Here is a 19,574-nt window from a genome sequence, read left to right as displayed (position 1 = left end):
CAGTGGGTGTAGAAATAATACTACCTTCGTTATTGGGGTTGAGTAAATCATAATTTATACGACTAATGTTTCCTTTAACTGCAACACCTCTCTCAGTTTCAGCTACTTAACTGACTGCTCAAGTGCAGAGTCTGGCCTCCTCCGTAAGTGAAGCATTAGATTTTGATCTGGCAGCAATGTACCTACCGTGCAGAAGCATTTCATATATCTACAAACGTTAATAAAAGCTACAACGTCATTGTCCTGACTCATGCATTTGTCAATATGAATTTGTTCAGGACAGTTGAGGAGTACAACTGCCAAAAGAGAACATGGTACAATATACTGTTTTCCCACTTCACCTAATCACCAAGTTTCATATTTAAATTACTTGCCCAAAAGATATCTAGTCTACATGAAAGTTGCAATCCAAGCTTTACCAATTTTTACAAAAGGTCAAGAAATAGGATTGACCAAAAGAAACGTATTTTAGGAGTAACGGGAGCGGATGTTTGTACATACAGTTGTTGTTAAGCATCTAGCTGTTGGTGGCAACAGTGTTCCATGTACTTGGGTTGGTCCTGGACCAGAGGGGCAGGGGGAGGGAGAAATTAAAAAAGGTCTCCCACAAAATGTTATCAAAAGACAACTCTAAAACAAATTGAACCTATCCACCAGCAGAAACAAAACACTATTTTTATTTATTTTTTTTTTTTTACAAAAAAGGAATAGACAGATCCACGTTTTTACGACAGATTAAGGCATGTAACAAAAGAATTACAACTGGACAAAAATTAACAAAAAATATATCAACCACATTCACTCAAATTCATCTAACATCAAGAGGTGTCCATGGTGTCCCGTTCTGCAAACATAAAAAAAGTTCCATAAATTAAGATAACATGTTCTGATCAGCATTAAACAGATAATTACATGCTTCTGGAGTTGCTAGCAATTTGCACAGCAAGTCATATAATCATCTGAGGCAAATACTGAAAAACAACTAAATTATCTAACCTCTCTGCTTCCAATAATGGCAACATTTCTCCTTCACCTGGAAACAACAATGAATATTAAAAGTGACTCAAAGAGGCCTATATATCAACAGAATGTAGGTTTATATTTTCCATCTTATTATAATGCCTTGGAAGTCGTTACATGTGACGCACAATAGAAATAGTACAATCTTATTTGACGCTGTGCATCATGGCTGATACACACGATTAAAAAAAAAAAAAAAAAAAAAACTTCAATAAAATCGACGTATTTAAGTAATTGGGTGCTTACTGCCCCATAGCGGTGTGCAGATTGTTTATTAATCGACATACTGGGTACTAGAGTTTTTTTTATTAACCAAAAAAACCATGCAACGTGAGAACTGTATTAAAGATTTTGTAATGTTTGTCAATTTATTCATTAGCTCTGTTTCCATCTTTAATGAATTGCATTTATTGTGCGTAATTTTTATTACGTTTGATACATATAACTACAGATTTTTCTACGGCAAGAACGAGTTGGCGGATAAAATTGATACATTTGAGACACAATCTTTGAGTCATATCATTCACTCCTGTGCGACGAGCAAAAATATCACTCCAACGCAATGTGCGCCAATCAACCCTGCTAATTATAGGACATGATCAAAACTGGTTTGATAGAGATATCGCTACAGATTATAAATACTTGTTATGCGTTACTAGATGCATAGGCCCCAAGATCTCACTTACTCATCTCGTTGAACATAAAGGCATCTTGGTATTCCTTCATGTACTGTGTGGACCGGGACTCGTCAAGAAAGAGAGAGTATACTCGTTTGATATCATCTACTTGTACCTCAGTCCCCTGAAACACAGGAATCCAAGGACATGGAACATTTAGCAGAACATTTCTTGTATTGCAGACTTCAGAGCATTTGCCTTTTTGTGAAATGAGCCGCGTTCACGTTCCCTGTGCCATCACCGATTTATTGCATGGTTTAGATGTAATAATTCAACTTTAGACCACAGAACTGTCCAAGGCAATTAAGTGTGAAACCTCCATTACTACGTCTACATGTTGGTCCATTAAAGGAACCCCAACCTAAGTCATATATAGGAGTACACCAGTAAGCAGTCGTAGGGAAAGAGGGGAGGGGGGGGGGAGGCGGCGGGAGAGCGGCAGTGGCTGTTGGAGGCAAGCTATTGCTGGAAGTTGGCCCCAGCCAGAGGTGCGAGTGCTTGGCCTTTGTTAGATGCCGGACCACAACTCTCCCCTGCTGCGGCCTGGTATTCAGTGGAAAGTCAACTGAGCTCCCCCCTGTTGCGGCTCAATTTACGCATTCTCCGGCTAAATTGGCGCGACATCGGAGGCTTCCCCCCAAGGTAAGGTAGAGTGTGTGTGTGTGTGTGTGTGTGTGTGTGTGTGTGTGTGTGTGTGTGTGTGTGTGTGCCAGTAAGTATACTAGAATCCCATTCTGTGAGCCATAAAAATGTAAAGTTTTGTTCAAAAACAGAAGCAAGCATTAACCATTGATTAAGAAACATAGAATTTTGACTAATTAAAGGCAGGAAGCTCTCCCATGAACATGCCCGAGCTCACCTTTCTCTTCCTGCAGACCAGACTAGCAGCAGTGATGAGCTGAATGGAATATCGGAGGGAGGTCTCCAGACCAATCCGTGTCAGTACTGTATAAGCATCCTCACTCATTTCAACATCTTCCTCTTCGCATCTGCACACAGGATATGGGGTACAATGAGTATTCATTTGTAGTTATATGTACATATAAAAATGCATTGCTTTCGGAAGATTGCTACACTCGTCTAAGGCTCAATGCAAACATTTATAGTAAACATAGAAAGTCAACACCCCCTGGCCTATCTAGCAGGCCCTTCATTCTAAGCTTGGCGTATTGGAAATGTTGGTCTCAAATTTCTGAGTATGCGTGAGACACACTGAAAAAGAATACGTGCAGCTCTGAAACATGGTGTAAGCTGCAATGTAAGAATAATCGTACATTAACATGCTGTATTAGAGGTGACCCAATATACAAAAGGGCCATCTAGTTTAGGCGACAGATCTGCAATGTAGTAGAGTTGATAGTACAGTTATACGGTTATTTCTTTGACAATAGAATACAGCTGATCATACATTGGTCATTAAAATAAGCACGGTAAAAACGTATTCATGATCACTTTGCACTAGTCTCAAAATGAAAGTAAAAGCAAAACTAGAATTCCTTCCTTCTGTGCTCTTGTTCCCTTCCCCACCCCCCTTACCATCCAAAATACCCCCCCTGCTTCCTGTTACCACTTTCATTATTGGAATAATGCTGAACAAGTCGTCGACATAAACGGTTACTGGGGCTCCCTATAAGCAAACAGCAATCCACCTAGAAGCCTGGGTTTAAATAACATAATACATGTCATAAAGAGCAATTCCATGTTGATACGATTTAATGACAATGTATTATTATGAGAGGAAATGTAAAAAAAAAAAAAACATATCTTTTAATTATTACGTTTAAAATATATTCACCTTTGGAGGAGGAATAAAAGAAATGAGTAATGAAGATCCAGCTGTGCCACAGCAGAGGTGGCCAACGGGCTCCATCTGTAATCTTGATGGTGTAGGGATCCCAGTTTAAACTTACAAATTTAGTAACCAACATTTGGAATGATGTGACGTTGGTACTATTTTAATGTGTTCCAATTAGTGACACAAGACTTGTAAAGAAACCTTAATATGAGCTATAGATAAAAATACTGCAGTGTAACGAACTGTGCAGATTTAAAAAAATGCTGCAGTGGGCGAGAGCTACAGTATATAAATAGAATACAAACTGATAAGTCTAGATACCCGAGTAAACCAAGTTTTACCTCTTATTTGTAGATGCAATGCAGTAGCCTCTATACTATGTCTGACCCAAGGTACTTAATCATAAATATCCCATGTACTGTACAATGAGAATCTATCTCAGCTATATATCATCTATATCAGCTGCCTGTCTCTGTACAGAAACCTATCTAGCATCTTAGGACAAAAGATCTCAGTTGTCAGTAGTATCCCTGTATCATAGCAGAAGCACAGGAGAGAGGCAGAGGATAGGTTTAGCCTGTGTTTTGATACGTTACTGGAATTACACCACTAAAAATCAGGGACACCTAGGAACTCAGGACGGTACCAGAAATTACTCCTGTCATGTGAACGCACTGCATGTTTCGCCATCTAGTGGCCTTCTTGGGGGAATACAGTCAGTCATCAAATCATATCAATGACATGGATTTGCTCTATTATGACATGACATATGTATTATTGCGGATTAAAATAGGGTGCGCACCAATTAAGAGGAGTTGCTTTTCCCTTCAGCCATCTTTTTGTATATACTACTTCTAATCCTCTGGTAACACCCCTTATCAGAGGTATTTTACCCAAATATTCTATTTCACATGTTTTTGTAGCGAAGCTACCCCCTCCCCCTAAACAGTGCAATTTTAAGTAATATAATGCTATCCTCTTGCCCCGAGCACTTCCTGCAGTTTACCATGGTAACCTTAGACCAGCGGTGTGCAAACTGGGGGGCGCACCCCCCCCCCCCCGAGATTCTCCTCAGGGGGCACAGGGTTTACAGAGGCCACGCCCGCTTCCCGAATGCAATTAAATTAAATGCCAGGGGAGCAGCCTCTGTAAACTTCTGTAAGGCCTCTGTAAACATCACTTGCCGTGGCTCAAACGACTTTTGGAGATGCGTTGCCATGACATTGTGACGTTAGAACGCCGGAGTAAGGTAAGAGGGGGGAGAGCCGGCAGGGAGGCGCAGGGGGAAAAGATTGCGCACCCCTGCCTTAGACTGCACTAGGCTATGGGGAAAGCACCATTTTGAACTCGCTGACACGTCATATTTAAAAACTGCGCATATCTGCTAAATGAATGATTTAAAAAATAAAAACATGGGCAAAAGTGGATATAGGCCTATTTTTAATTACATAATTAAATAATTACATCCTGAACTGTTAAAGGAGCAACCCAAGCCATGTGTTTGTTTTTTACTTCATTTTAATCCAGATTTGAAGCAGGGGGCCCACAGAGCTGAACCCCATACATTTCAGCTCTGGGGAACCCCTACATCCAGAGATGCTAACTTCTGAAAGGGGGTGCCGGTATCTATGCAGTTTTCAGCCACCTAGTCACATGCGCCGATAGGAAGCTGTGATGTCCGGTGCGGCTTCCTATTGGCCCGCAGGGTCTGGGAGCTTTGAAAAGGAGCCATATAGTGAATCCTGGAATGGCTACCGGCACCCCCTACGGAGGAAAGTACCCCCGGGACCATGGGCACCCGGAGCTGAAATGAATGAAGTATTAAAAAATAAAAAAGTGGCTTGGTTTGCCTCTTTAAAGCTGCATTCAAGCTGCCATTAAAAATAATAAAAAAAATTCCATTCAATATGTACAATCTGCACACTGACAAGTGATTAGTTAAGATGCCGATCGATCCGTTCTCCTGTAAAAATCGATCCCTGAAGATTCGGCTCGGGGAGGGGCGTTGCTATAGCACGGGTGAAGCCCGGGGGCCCACCCTCTTGGGAGGCCCACCCTCTTGGGAGGCCCACTCTCGGCAGCCGGCCCCCTGCCGCACATTAATTTCCTGCAGCAGGCAGGAAGCACAGAGGGAAATTCCTTCCTCTGAGGGTGGGCGGGGCCCTGAGAGGCAGTAGGAAGGTCAGAGGGGAAATTCCTTCCTCTGCAGAGCCTCCGTAGGTGGGCAGGGCCTAGGTCAGGGGGCGGGGCCTCAAGTAGGGCAGCATGGGACTGGAGCTGCAGCCCGAGAGACAGGCTGGGAAAGGTGAGAGGGAGGGGAAGGGTTAAATCGCAGGGGTAAAAACAGACATGAAAAGGAAAGGATACAGGAAATACATAAGAGGGAAAAGAAAGACGAGAGAGAGAGAGAGAGAGAGGAGAGAGGAGAGTGACACACACACACAAGGGGACCCTGAATGTGTGTGCCCGGGGGCCCGCACATGTCTAGCTACGCCACTGGGCTCGGAAGTTCTTTATATCAGCAGTGCGCAAACTGGGGGGCACAAGACTCTTTGGGGGGGGGGGGGGCTGGCTTCAGGACGTGTGACCATGGCAAAGCGGCGTTGCCTTGGTAACGTCACGTCAAATGACACTGCAGGTCATGTGACGTCACGCGAGTAAGGAGGGGGGCACACAACGGAGGAGCGCAGGCGCGGGGGTTGTTTTTGCGCAGCAAAAAATGTTTGCTGCAGAAGATTACCCAATATGCAAGGTTCTGTATGGAAGATCATGTGACCAGGCAGGCACTAGATACAATTAGTGCACTGCAAGAGAGGGCAAAAGGGGTGTGCCAGAGCCTGTCTCCGAAGAGGAAGGGGATGTGATTTTGTAAATGGTTGCTATCGAAACAAAAATGCTTGTTACATTTGAATACAATAAAAATGTCTTTAAAAATTGTAGCATTTAAAAAAACAAAAAAACATCAAGTATTTTCTCATACTACAGAACTGATTTATTAAAAGGAAAAAATAGAAAAATAAACACACATGTAGGATATTGCTTGAACTGCAGCTTTAAAAATGGGACTACAATGCATTGGTCAGCAATATGTTGCTGGGTCATCTCTCAGCCAAAATACTTAAGGGCAATATATGTTTTAATATATGTGGCAGGTTAGCAGCAGAACAAAGTGGGCTACGTACACATTATATTAAAAAAAAAAAAAGAATGTACAGGAATAATCTTTGTGTCTGCTGCACTACTTGATAAGCAAAAATAGTGACTGTGCATTGACTTTCTGCTTTTGCCATGAAATATTTACTGAAAGTAAACCTCACCTGATCTTCAGGATCTGCTTAGTTTCCTTCTCATTGTATGGAGAAGTGGAGATAATGAGTAACCGGTCCAGTAAGTCAATAGGAATTCCATGAGGACTCTGGTAGTTTGTGCCACGAATCCTAAGTGTGGGATTCATTTTCATTAATATGCACTAATATAGAAAACAGTAATAAAACAGAAATGAAGTGCAGCAATCCACAGGTCTATGCAGATAAGAGTGTATACATTAAGAGGACATTGATTGTTGTACTATATACACGTCGCGCTGGAAGGCATGATTTATCCCCCACTTTAGGTACTGCACCAGCATATTACAGAACAATTATGTTAATGATAACCTGCCCATATCTCCCCAAGTTCAGGTCTGACTTACCTGGTGATGCCTCTGTTTGTGGCCATAATCAGAACAGGGGCCATGTCACTTTCCAAAGCCCGATTCAGGAAAGAAAAGCATTCAATGTCCAACATGTGCACCTCGTCTATGAACAGCACCTATTAGGTATGAGGACATTGCTGTTACACATAGCATTTTCCCTAAGAAATATGCTAGTGCCAGAGATCCTCCTCAAGTAACACATTAACAATGGAGGCCATTATTTTGTATTAGTTGCAGATAAACAAATATACAGCTCTTTTCACATCAGCTTTTCCAAAACCTCCAATATTATACACAGTTTCTCTGTTAGTATGCAGTAGACAACAAAAGCTCTCAGTGAAATCTATTTACCCCGGGAATAATTTCAGCCTTTCCTTCTTCCCGCCATTCTGCAACTTTCGCATTAATCTGCTCACGCACTTCTGATTTAATCTCTCCTGTGTCACCTAGCAGGAGGAAAGACAGATTAGGACACGGAGCATAATTCAGGTATTAAGAGCCATGTAAAATTAAGTACTAAAATGATTGGAACACAATACATGAAACAAAGTTTGTAGAAAGACACTAATATTGGTGCACTCCATGTAACAGTTTCTCACTGGTTTTGTGTCGTTTTTACCTGTAAAATGTAGCTTTTAATAGATTTACTGCTAGAAAAAAAAAGGGAAGAAAAAACACGTGCTCTATTTATAAGTGAAACCTAAAAATTGTGAAGAAATATTTCAATAAACTACTCGGACTCCAAAAGAATGGTTTCTGTCTATTTGATTCACGTGTTTATCTGTGGGTCATCTAACTGGATATTTTTTTTTATTTTAAGTAGTATACCAATTATCCAGGGTCTTGTTTAATGAGACATGTCAAAACAAGATTTACAAAAAAAAAACACATACATAAAAAGTAGAAGAAGAAAGCAAAATAGTGACTGCCAGGGAGCCAGGTGGTGTAAAAATATAAAGTCTATTTATTCAGCAACACTCAAAAAACATAACCCCAAAGGGTGAGACAAAAGCTTCTACGCATTTCGGACCGTAGGGGTCCTTTATCAAGGAGTATGGGGGACTAGAGGAAGGGGGCCCCTTTATATATACCATATTATTAACAAATAACCAATCCGAAATGTTAAAACTGGCGCCAAAACCGGGTGCGCGCCTGTGTGACGTCATGCGTGTCAGCCCTGCGTGTCTCACGTCCCATAACATACTGGATCGCGCACCCTAAGGCCACATCTCCTCATGAACGCCAGACCGCGCCAAGCACACCGGCATGGATGCCATGGTAACGGTTGGAAGGTAGGAGGAGGGAGTCTCCACCCCTAGGGGAGGGCCCGTGCAAGCTGACAGGGCCACGTCACATGGAGTTGGTCCCGTTTATGTCAAGCGGATCGGGTCGTAGGTATGGGCACGGCAGCCTGGTTTCTGACTGGTTGTGTGTGACGTGGCCCTGTCAGCTTGCACGGGCCCTCCCCTAGGGGTGGAGACTCCCTCCTCCTACCTTCCAGCCGTTACCATGGCCTCCATGCCGGTGTGCTTGGCGCGGTCTGACGTTCATGAGGAGGTGTGGCCTTAGGGTGCGCGATCCAGTATGCTATGGGACGTGACACGCATGACGTCACACCGGCGCGCACCCGGTTTTGGCACCAGTTTTAACATTTCAGATTGGTTATTTGTTAATAATATGGTATATATAAAGGAGCCCCCTTCCTCTAGTCCCCCATACTCCTTGATAAAGGACCCCTACGGTCCGAAACGCGTAGAAGCTTTTCTCTCACCCTTTCGGGTTATGTTTTTTGAGTGTTGCTGAATAAATAGACTTTATATTTTTACACCACCTGGCTCCCTGGCAGTGCACTGTTTTGCTCTCTTCTTCTCTTGCTGGACCACTACCTACAGATTTGCACGCCATTTGGATGGACCATGCAGGACTATGAAAGACAGATGGAGTGGGTAAGATTAATTTATTAATTATTTGTAATTTCTATGGACGAGTACCATTATTAGCACTGTGTTGTCTCCAATGAGGTGTCACTAGAGTGCCCTAGGGCATAATAGTTTGTCACCTTCAGGGGACGTATGTGTTGGTGACTCACATATCACATTTTTCTAGTATACCCACTACGTTATTCACTCTGTCCGCCAGTCCTGATTAATTATTATGGACATACATGTTGGAAGTTCCACTTACTTTGGAGCACCCACTTCACCCTATACCCACATACATAAAAATACTCATACACCATTTAATATTTAGGACACAAACAAGAATTTACTGTTTGAAACAAATTTCTGTAAACTTGAGATACTTACAAACTCATCAGTTGATATTTAGATGCTACAAAGTACATTTTAAGAATTATTTGAAAGAGATGAAAACTACACTAGCTGTGAAAGCTAATACCTAGAATATGCATATAAGCTCCAAGGTACGCACAAAATAACAACCAGATAGAAATTATCTGCGCTATTTTTAATATATATTTCTTTAGGTAAAACTTGTATTGATATGTCTCAGTAAATGAAGACCCAGGATAACTGCTCTGCAACCTAAAAACATATCCAGCTAGACCCACAGATGAACATGTGAAAAAAATTAGACAGAAACCATTCTCTTGGTCCGAGTAGTTTCGTAAAATATTACTTCACAATTTTTAGGTTTCACTTATAAATAGAGCACATTTTTCCTTCCTTTGTTTTGTAGCAGCAAATCTATTAACAACCAAGTTTTACGAGGTAAAAACTATACAAAACGAGTGAGAAACGGTTACATGGAGTGCACCAATATTATGATTTCTCCGTTTCTCAACAAACACATTGTTCAAAGTTTTTGATGTAAATCCATGGCAGCACCCACACACCACTAAAACTACAATAAAAAATAAATAAATAAAAAGTACAACGAAGGCATTTGCCCTTTTACAAGAACACATAATACAACACAAAAACCAAGACCCAGTAATAGCTTCCACTTGCAGTTCTTCACACAACTTAGCCTTTTTATGTTCAAAAGACTAAAATATTTATTGGATCAAAGAAATACTTTCATGCCATCTATAGCTTTTTCCGCTCCACGTCTTCCCTCACACTCGTTTGAAGAGCGCTGAGGAGAAAATAAAAAGTCTAAAAGACAAGAGGTGATGGTCTGTACACCTTTAATCTTCCATGAACATAGGTCTGTTACAGGCTGTTGCTCTAAATACAATCAATTAGTGATATGCGCTCCAACATAAAAGTCCAATCATATTGTAAATCCTTTAGGTAATAATGTAGAAAAATAGGTACTGGGGCTAGTGAGGTATGTATTCATAATGTAGCATATACCATAAACAAGAACTCTAGCCCTGAAGGCTGAAGGCTGAAATATGAAGAAAATCAGACCTACAGCCTCATTGGGGGAGTCCAGAGGTAGGTAGAAAGAGGAATATCTACTCACAATTTGTATTGCCCCAGTCCTGTAGTTCTTGGTGGGCGTGCAACCAGGAGAATGCAGAGAGATCCAAGGGAAAAAAACTCCAACGCACAGCCCCGCCCACAAACGCAATGACGTCACACGCAATGCGTGATGACGTCACACGTCATGACGCGCCACAGCCACGCCCCCCGACACTACCTGACCGGATGGCCCGCTGTACAGTTCCGGCGTCATTCTGTGTGGGGGGGGAGTGGGCCACCCGGTCAGGCATCGATCGCACAGTTCCTCCTCCGTTTTACTGCTTTGCAGTGAGGAGGGGACTGAGATCGAGCTGCCTGAGGTACGGCCCGCCTCCCCTGTACTGTGGGACGCCGGCCGGTTGCCATGGTAGTGTCGGGGGCGTGGCTGTGGCGAGTCATGACGCGTGACGTCATCACGCATTGCGTGTGACGTCATTGCGTTTGTGGGCAGGCCCATTTGGTGGCGATTTTGGCGCGAATTGGGGCTGCCTTAAAGGGTATTTAAATACCAATACTGTGGGGGACATATTACTCCTTGATAAAGGGCGGATTGCCCGAAACGCGTAGGAGGGTACCTACCTCCATTTTTTAACTATGGAAGAATAAAGCATTTGATATATTTTTATTAGTTTTGTGGGACCTACTTTGTTCAGGGCTGTGCGTTGGAGTTTTTTTCCCTTGCTCTAAATACAATGACTGCAGAAATTAAAGAGACTCGCTTACGAACGCGCAAAAGCTGTAACTAAGTTGTTGCACAAAAATAATGACCATGCTTTAATGAATAACTACAACAATTACTGTAATCAGTGCTAGAGAGATATATATATATATATATATATATATAACAAAATCGCTCCTATAATTTATTTCCATATTTGTACCTGAAAAAAGAGCCAAGAATCCCTGTGTTCGGCTGTTAATGACATCTATTTCATGCAAAGACACTGTGTGGACCACTTCCTTGCGCTTCTGTAATTCTCCATCAGGGCACTGTACAAACTTAGTCTAAATAGGGATGACAGGAGGTGAACAAAACAAATGTCATTACCAATCTCCCAGAGAATCCAGTCAGTCACATCAAACCTCAAAAGTTCCCCTCTCACACCTGGGATCCCATGGCATCATAATCCCGTGCACGGGTGAAAGAGCGTCCCAATTTAGTAATCTTGCCTGTGGCTTTATCAATAGTAATGACATCCCTAAAAAATAAGAAAAACATGAACATTGCATTTTATACACAAAAGTAAAATTTCCATGTCATGTTTTACCTACAAAGTACTAAACATCCAGGAGGAAAATACTTCAGTTTAGGCCCTGGGCTGTTTGGAATAAACTTTAGTTTCCAGACAAGAGAGCTTTGCATTTGGCAAACCCCTTTATCTTCCTATGCTTCAAGCACCAAAGAAAATTCATTTTAAGATTCCTAGTAAAAAAATAAATACAGTAAGATTCTATTCACCCACGGGGTAGTAATGGCAACAACACAGAAAAATAAAAAATCCCCACCTCAAAAAGGTGTTTAAAAAAACAAAAAAAAACAACAACAAAAAACAACACAACTTAAAATTTAGACGATGTATTTATTCAGCTAACCACTCTGAAGTGTTGGCATGTTTAGTTTATATTTAGGCGGCCAAGGGCCCCATTTACTAAGCATTCTTCTGCCATAAGGCACCTCCCACTTCATTCAAGTCAAAGGGCTGTAAGGGGTCTTGCAGTGCCAAACGGTGTCCAATGACAGAAGACTGCTTAGTACAGTAAATATAGGCATGTTGCACATTTATGGAAGATTGTTTTAGTACATACTCCATTCTGATCTTACCCAGCCTGAACTTTCTCCTTCGTCAGTGATTCAATCATCTTTGTTCCCAGGTCATAAATGGTCTCCATCTCTGTTGTTTTCAATGTCAGTTTCCCCACTTTTGCACCCTTCAAGAAAAGTTGGAAAGGTTATCACTAGTTAAATGGGTGTCAGTTTGCATTAATAAATAGATTTCTCAGTTACAAACTGACTCATCCTTTACGTACTAGGCTTCAATTTCAAGTGGGGGTATTAGCAATATTGTCCATAATTTCCCAACACTATGAACCACTCAAACAAATGTAACAAAACAACTTACTGTTCCTGTAGCAGGTCTATCAATCTGAACCTCAACAACTTCTCCTTCAATTATTTCAGTTTCTTCTCTGAAAAAAAATAGACAATACACCCAGTTTAATAATATGCAACGAACGTCACAGTCTACGTTGATCCAATATTATTTAAAACCCACTCATTACAGAACAAACCTCAAAATTCCTCATCCCAACTATAGTGTACCCACTTACTTTATTCTGACACCAATGGACCTTCGGAAAGATTGTGTCAAAGCTTCAGTTTTGCTCATTTCAAGGGAGAAAATTTCACTGCCAGCAATGGCTGTAAATGGTGTGTCGGTGCCCAAGGCTTGTGCCATACCTGTGTTTTACAGGAAAAACGAGATTACAATGTATAAAAAGTGAATATAAAATCATGACAATACCGCAAAACAGACAGTGAAGTGTGAATAGTCAGTATTAGGCTACGGCCAGGCTGGGAGCGCATGTGCCGGTGCTCGAGCGCCGTGACAGCATGCGCTCTGCTCGGGCGATTTCTGGACAGCTAGTTGCATGCGTGGGGGCGTGGCCATGACGCCACAGAGTTGGTTCACCCTCATTGGGTGAACCTCTCATGTGACGCATCAGCAAGCAGCCAAATCAAATGTGGCGGTCTCGCCAAGCAGCACGGGCACGTGTACGCACCCTCACCCTGGACGAGCACATTCATCACTCTGATCGCGCCGAGCGTGAGCGCGCTTCGCTCACCCTGGCCGCAGCCTTAGTCTCAAGCAAATGCAATACCAATGTGAATAATGTAAAGATTCCCCACATGTTCCTGAAGAATATATCTAAAATAGCAGCACAGTATCAATTGTAATAATTGCAATAAAGGCATGTATGTATGTGTACTTCAATGGCATTTGTAGAACAAAAAGGGAACGCTAAGCACGGTGGCATGTTTAACAGATTAAATGTAACCGATTAAAAACTTTTAACAAAATTAGACAAATAAATGTTTAAATAAATCTAGAAACTTAACATTTTCATGGTAGACAAATAAATAATTAGCCAATACACACAAATTCGGCTGATCCAAAGGAAAGAAACAAACTAAGCTTTATTGAATACAAAAACATGTTAATATAGGAGCGATATTACACTTCAATACACTGCAGAACAATACACCAACAGGCTACAATAGCAAGAGGATTAAAGCTACTACTACATGAGGCATAACACCAGTATTCCTCACATGGTTATGTTTTGTTGCAATTAATAAAGTGACATACCCATAGCAATGGCTGTTTTTCCTGTCCCAGGTTGTCCTGCAATCAGCACTGCTCGACCAGCAATTTTCCCTTCTTTAATCATCTCCAAAATGACACCAGCCGCCCGACGAGGTGCCAATTGACCCACCATGCCTTGTGATACCTAGAAATGCACATACAAAAATCAGATCAGTTCCCAGACATATCCATCAACATATACACATTGTACAGGAAACAGTTTAAGACAGGTCTTCTTTTAGATGCAGACTCGGCATGAAGTTATATGGTGCTCCTAGCAGATTAAATGCATTCATTTTTCTCCACGGGGAACCTTGACCGTCTGAAGAGGGTTCATTATGCACGATACAACTATTTCAATGTCTTACTACTATCGTCGCCTCCTCAATACACATGAAAGCTCCTACTTATATTAGCAAGTAATACAGTTTCCTCTTTAGGGCTGGCGAAATAGGTTTTATACAGATGTTATCCCTGTTAACGCACGAAAAACACAAACATGTGTTGCCATTGTATTTTAATAGCGGTGCGATAACACAAAGCAATGCATTCATGCAAATACGTTGACAGGTGCAATAACGTCTGCTACATCTGTACATACAAATAATGACTCAGTTTTGCACTAATACAGTTATAGGGAGGGGCTTTCCCTAGTTTATAACAAATTATACTGTTTTTGGAAGATGACAATTTAGCAATACCTGCCGGGGTTCCAACGCATCATCCAGACCAAGCCCTCGAATATGAGAATGGGCACCTAGTACACAAAAATATATCAGTAATTACAACCAGAGGTGAAAAATCAACTATAATGCATCATGTCTCTGCAGGAAATAGAGTTGCTATCCCCTTAAGGCACTATAGACAAAACTTTAGGGTGGGGGTAATTCTATATGGGCTGAAGCGACTGTTTTTATCAGAGAATTCCCAAAGACTTCAATAGTGATTTTTGGTCAAAAACAGCTGATTCTGCAGAAATAGAATAAGGACCTAACCCTGCAGAGAACATTAAGTGTCCTACAAGCAGCAGTAGCCCAAACTAAACTGCACACTTCCATCTTTCAGTACCTGCTTGTCCCAAATGAGAAACGGGGACTAACTCAACAATAGGAAATTGGTTGTTCTCTAAAATACATAATTTCTCTGTTCAACTGATGAAACATCTTCATGTTGTCTATATATAGTATTGGTGCGTGTTCCGATTTATATGTATCAGTGTTCTGGAAGGGGTCAATTTCTGGGGCAAATAACCTAAGTAATAAATTAAAACTGGGGTTGTGAATTTTTAAATGCTTTACATAGCTATGATAGCTTTATCATTTAAAAAAAAAAATTATTGCTGTTGTAAGAAATGACTATTTACCATAAACGTATAAATGGATTTAACACTGCTGATTATGTATGTTCTGTCATAGGTATAGAAAGAAGAATTTAAATAGTTCCTAAAACATAAAATTATAACTGTAAGATACTCTTTAGCACAATACTATGTTGCCCATAAACATATAATATATTTACAAAAATAATCTATTTATTTCACAAAAGTTCTCTGAATAAAAAATAAAAAATAGGTTATGGAACAGTGTGATACGACAATATAATATCTCACTATAAAAAGTAAAGTTATTTAAAAAAAGGACTCTGCAATACGTCCTAAAACATATTAAAGAGACGATGGGAATGTTAAACTCTGGGTGGGGTGAGTTGGATGCACGGTCATAGTCATTACTATGGAAACAGTTTGTTGGTTTGCAGCTTTAGTACCCATAGAAACAACTAGGTGTCACACAAACTGGGAGGTGCAATTAAATGAAAGCATTCCGACATCCTACACATTATCTGCCATCAACAGCAGTCGTTCCATAATGTAATAACTTTGCACATTTTTCATCCAAAAGCCTAACTGAAAATATACAACTAATACTATGAAATATACTGGATGCCAGTCAGACTCATACAGAAGAGTAACTTCGGCATACTCAGTAATTCCAAAGGTGAACTTGATCATGTTATATTAACATCTTTATGTCATAAAGCCATATCTGGAAAATCCCAATAATGGTCATTTCCAAAGTCAGTTCAAAAACAAAAAACAAAACAATCAATACATTTTCCAGATATGAAGACTGGAGGATTTCCCCATTAGGTGCGTGCAAATGATCATTGCAGAGGCAATTTGTAAAATGTTTTGCACCAATTAAATTGAAGTGCGTCTTTGAGGTACAAGGAAAATTTCACGGCAAACATCTTAGATTGTATTTTTAAATAGTTTAGCTTGGCAAACCAATGAGGCCTCTTTAAAAATCCACACAACTTATTTTGACAGCAGCAGAGTTTTTGCCCCAAAATTGTGTCATACCAAGCCTGTTGCTCCAGTTTCTTACACATGCAGATTTGTTTTGTTTTTTAAAGCAAATTAATATTTTACGGAGATTGGAGAGAAAAAGTATGCAATGGGGTGCACAAATTTGATACATTTTGTTTCAAAATTGCTTAAATATATAAACCCCCAAAAAGGTTTTACTATACTTACCAATCCGCTCAATTCTGGTGACATCTCGCACCTCTGGCACCTTTGTTGTCTATGGGAAGAAAGTCACAGATAAAAAAAACATACAACACATCCAAGACATGTTAATCTAGACACACGCAGTGCATTAAACAGTATGCAGGACAGTTAAACAAAGTGAGGATTGCAGATATTGCAAGTGATCTTCTCACATTGGTCTATTTGATACCTGCTCATAATAATTTTGTTTTTTGAACAGTTTTGAATATACTCCCGCTGCGTCTGGTGGCGCGTGCGCCACCAGCCCCTTACCTGCAATCCGTTGGTCCCCGCTGCCTCCTCCCTCCGTGGCTCACTACGTGCTGTGATGCGTCAGCACTACCAGAAGAAGGTGTTCTGGAGCGTTGACGCGTCACGTGGGTGAGCCATTGAGGAGGTAAGCAGGGGAGCAGGGAAGGAGCACGTAGGGAGGCGGCCTGTTTTTCTTTTCTTTTGCGGCTCAAATTTCATTCAGGAGGAGGGAGCCTGGCCTCCGGGTTCCTGCACACCGGAGGAGGGGAGGGGGTTACGAATGGACGGACCCTCCGTTCAAACCACGCCCCCCCACCCCCGCTCCCTACAGACCGCAGATAGTGGTCTGTGCCTCTCAGCGCGCTGCCTGCATGCAGTGCGGGCACGCTGACTGAGGGAGCGGGGCCTTAGCCCAACAGCTTGGCTCTGGCACAGCACACATAGTTGGCAAGGCCCTAAGGACACTGAATAAAATGTCACTTGTGTGACAGAGGCGGCACGAAAAGAGCGTCCTGGCACATGCCACACCAGAGGATCTCATGGCCCTTATTCAATACAGGCATACCCCGGTTTAAGGATACTCACTTTAAGTACACTCGCGAGTAAGGACATATTTTCAATAGCCCCATACACCTGTGTCCATACGCTCGCTTCGAGAGTACGGACACATTCTGCCCTACAGACTGCGTAGTAGTGACGCTCCGATTCCCCTCGCCCAATAGGCATGCGCCTGTTAGTACGTCCTGAACAGCAGTACCATCTCCCTACCTGTACCGAAGAATCGATAAGTGGAAAATATGTAGTGCTTCACTTTACATACATGCTCTGGACCCATTGCGTACGTTAATACGGGGTATGCTTGTATGCTGTGAAACTGCGTCCCTGTGCTGGAGAAGTTTGTAGCCCCAATAATTTAAATGGAGTTCAACTCTTCTCCAGCACTTAGAAGCGGCTTCACTGAATATTGAACCGAACCATTGAATGAAGACCTTTAAGTAGTAAAGGGGCGAGCAGTGTGCTGACAGACATGTCGCCGTCACATTAACGGTTGCCGCCTATACACACATGTACTTGCAGCACTCGCCGACTTAACACAGAGACCGCTCTTTAAAGGCTCATCACGCACACGGAGGGCTGGCTCGTGAGCCGTTCTAGGGACTCCTCGTGCACACTGATTGACTGGCGCGTGGTGAGTCAGCATGGAAGCGAAGGCCGGCGCGCGCAGAGGAAAGCCGACAGCCAGATTTCGCGCACGCCGGATTAATGGAGTTTGCTCCTCCGAATTAGGGGGATGGTATACCGGGAGCTTTAACGTTCGCCCTGTATCCGAACCACTCATGGTTACATGTCGACTTCCCTTATCCCACTTTTCTTACCGCCGTGGTTGCCATGCCGCAGCTCCTCTGGTCTCCAACGGCTGCAAGTCCGTTGCTCTGTCACGCTCCGAGTAGGAAACAGCAACCCCCTTCCCTAACGTTCCGGGGGTGGTGCCACCTAACCCCCGCCCTACTAGGCGGAGACAAAGGGACCAGCACTGATCTATGTGACAGAGTAATGAGAGCTCTGTCACTTCTACCTCAAATACATTAGTTTGCATTTGCAGACTTCAGATATCTCTCTATCTTAAACCCCTTCGTTGTCAGAGGGGTCAGCACTACATTGTAATTTATAAGTGCAGGTATCACTCAAGGTCATGGAAGATATTTGAAGTGTTTGTGCGGGATATATATATACCGCACACACATACATGTTAGCCATGTAAGAACATAGCAACTGGTGAAAAATTGTGACGGTTAACAATTTGCACTTTCACCTTCCACGCCAGTCATTGTGTTTGTGTAGTGCTAGAAAAGGTTTTGCACCTTATCTGTGGAACTCCCTCCCAATGAGAGCACCTTCTCTCCCCACCTTCAAGACAAACCTGAAACCCCACCTGTTAAATGAAGCATCCCAATAGCTTGGATTTATGGCTACTGTCCCACAGTCACTCCTACCAAGCACTGCTATCTACTACACTTATTCCCTCACCTGCTGAGCACATCTGAGATCAGATGCATTGTAAGGAATCCCAACCCTCTCTAATAGTGCGTCTGAGATCAGATGCATTGTAAGGAATCCCAAGCCTCCCTAATAGCGCATCTGAGATCAGATGCATTGTAAGGAACCCCAACCCTCTATAACAGCGCGTCTGAGATCAGATGCATTGTAAGGACCCCAACCCTCTATAACAGTGTGTCTGAGAACAGATTCATTGTAAATTCTTCTGTATCTTATACTATATAGTGAAAGCACTGTATGTTTGCCTGCCTGCCTGCCTGCCTGCCTGCCTGCCTGCCTGCCTGCCTGCCTGCCTGGATGTCCCGGTGTCCCTAGGGGAAATCTGATTGGTCCCTTGGCCCGCCCCCGCACACCTCTCATTGGCCTGAGGCGGAGTGACGGCCAAAGGACACACAGGGACACACACACACAGGGACACACACACACAGGGACACACACACACAGGGACACACACACACACACACACAGGGACACACACACACAATGACAGACCACACACACAGTGACACACACACAGTGACACACACACAGTGACACACACACACACACACACACACACACTGTTACATACATTAGCGGGCTCACAGTTAGCAGCACCCGCGCGCACCTCCTCCTCTCCCCGTGTCTCCCCGCGCTTTCACCCCGACCCCCCCTCCCCCGGCGCAGGCTTACATTCAGCGGGACACACACACTATTATTACCCCTTCAGCGCCCCCCCCCCCCCACCCAGTGTCAGC

General features: G+C 42.5%; 1 protein-coding gene across 4 annotated transcripts; it reads right to left on the bottom strand.

Moving 5' to 3' along the window:
• Window positions 1–657: 657 nt before the first annotated feature.
• Window positions 658–18,288, bottom strand: RUVBL2 (RuvB like AAA ATPase 2). Of its 4 annotated transcripts, none has more exons than XM_075605623.1 (16): window positions 18,156–18,288; window positions 16,513–16,561; window positions 14,681–14,736; window positions 13,983–14,124; window positions 12,943–13,072; window positions 12,735–12,801; window positions 12,437–12,543; window positions 11,720–11,813; window positions 11,496–11,619; window positions 7,538–7,632; window positions 7,184–7,302; window positions 6,810–6,929; window positions 2,557–2,686; window positions 1,707–1,821; window positions 997–1,033; window positions 658–844 (listed from the first exon to the last, which is right to left on the bottom strand). In XM_075605623.1, exons 1-16 carry the CDS (start codon window positions 18,168–18,170, stop codon window positions 799–801), a joined length of 1,446 nt encoding a protein of 481 aa, XP_075461738.1. In that variant the 5' UTR covers window positions 18,171–18,288; the 3' UTR covers window positions 658–798. The 4 variants fall into 4 exon arrangements, with proteins under 4 accessions (XP_075461738.1, XP_075461741.1, XP_075461739.1 ...); XM_075605626.1 differs by lacking the exon at window positions 18,156–18,288 and adding an exon at window positions 17,845–17,863; XM_075605624.1 differs by lacking the exon at window positions 997–1,033 and having other exon boundaries at window positions 18,156–18,287.
• Between the last annotated feature and the right edge of the window lie 1,286 nt (window positions 18,289–19,574).

This window comes from Ascaphus truei, chromosome 6 (assembly GCF_040206685.1).
Source record: "Ascaphus truei isolate aAscTru1 chromosome 6, aAscTru1.hap1, whole genome shotgun sequence".
In the NCBI taxonomy this organism is placed as follows: Eukaryota; Metazoa; Chordata; class Amphibia; order Anura; family Ascaphidae; genus Ascaphus; species Ascaphus truei.
Note: the sequence above shows the minus strand (reverse complement) of the source record. Positions and strands in the feature narration are given on the sequence as shown.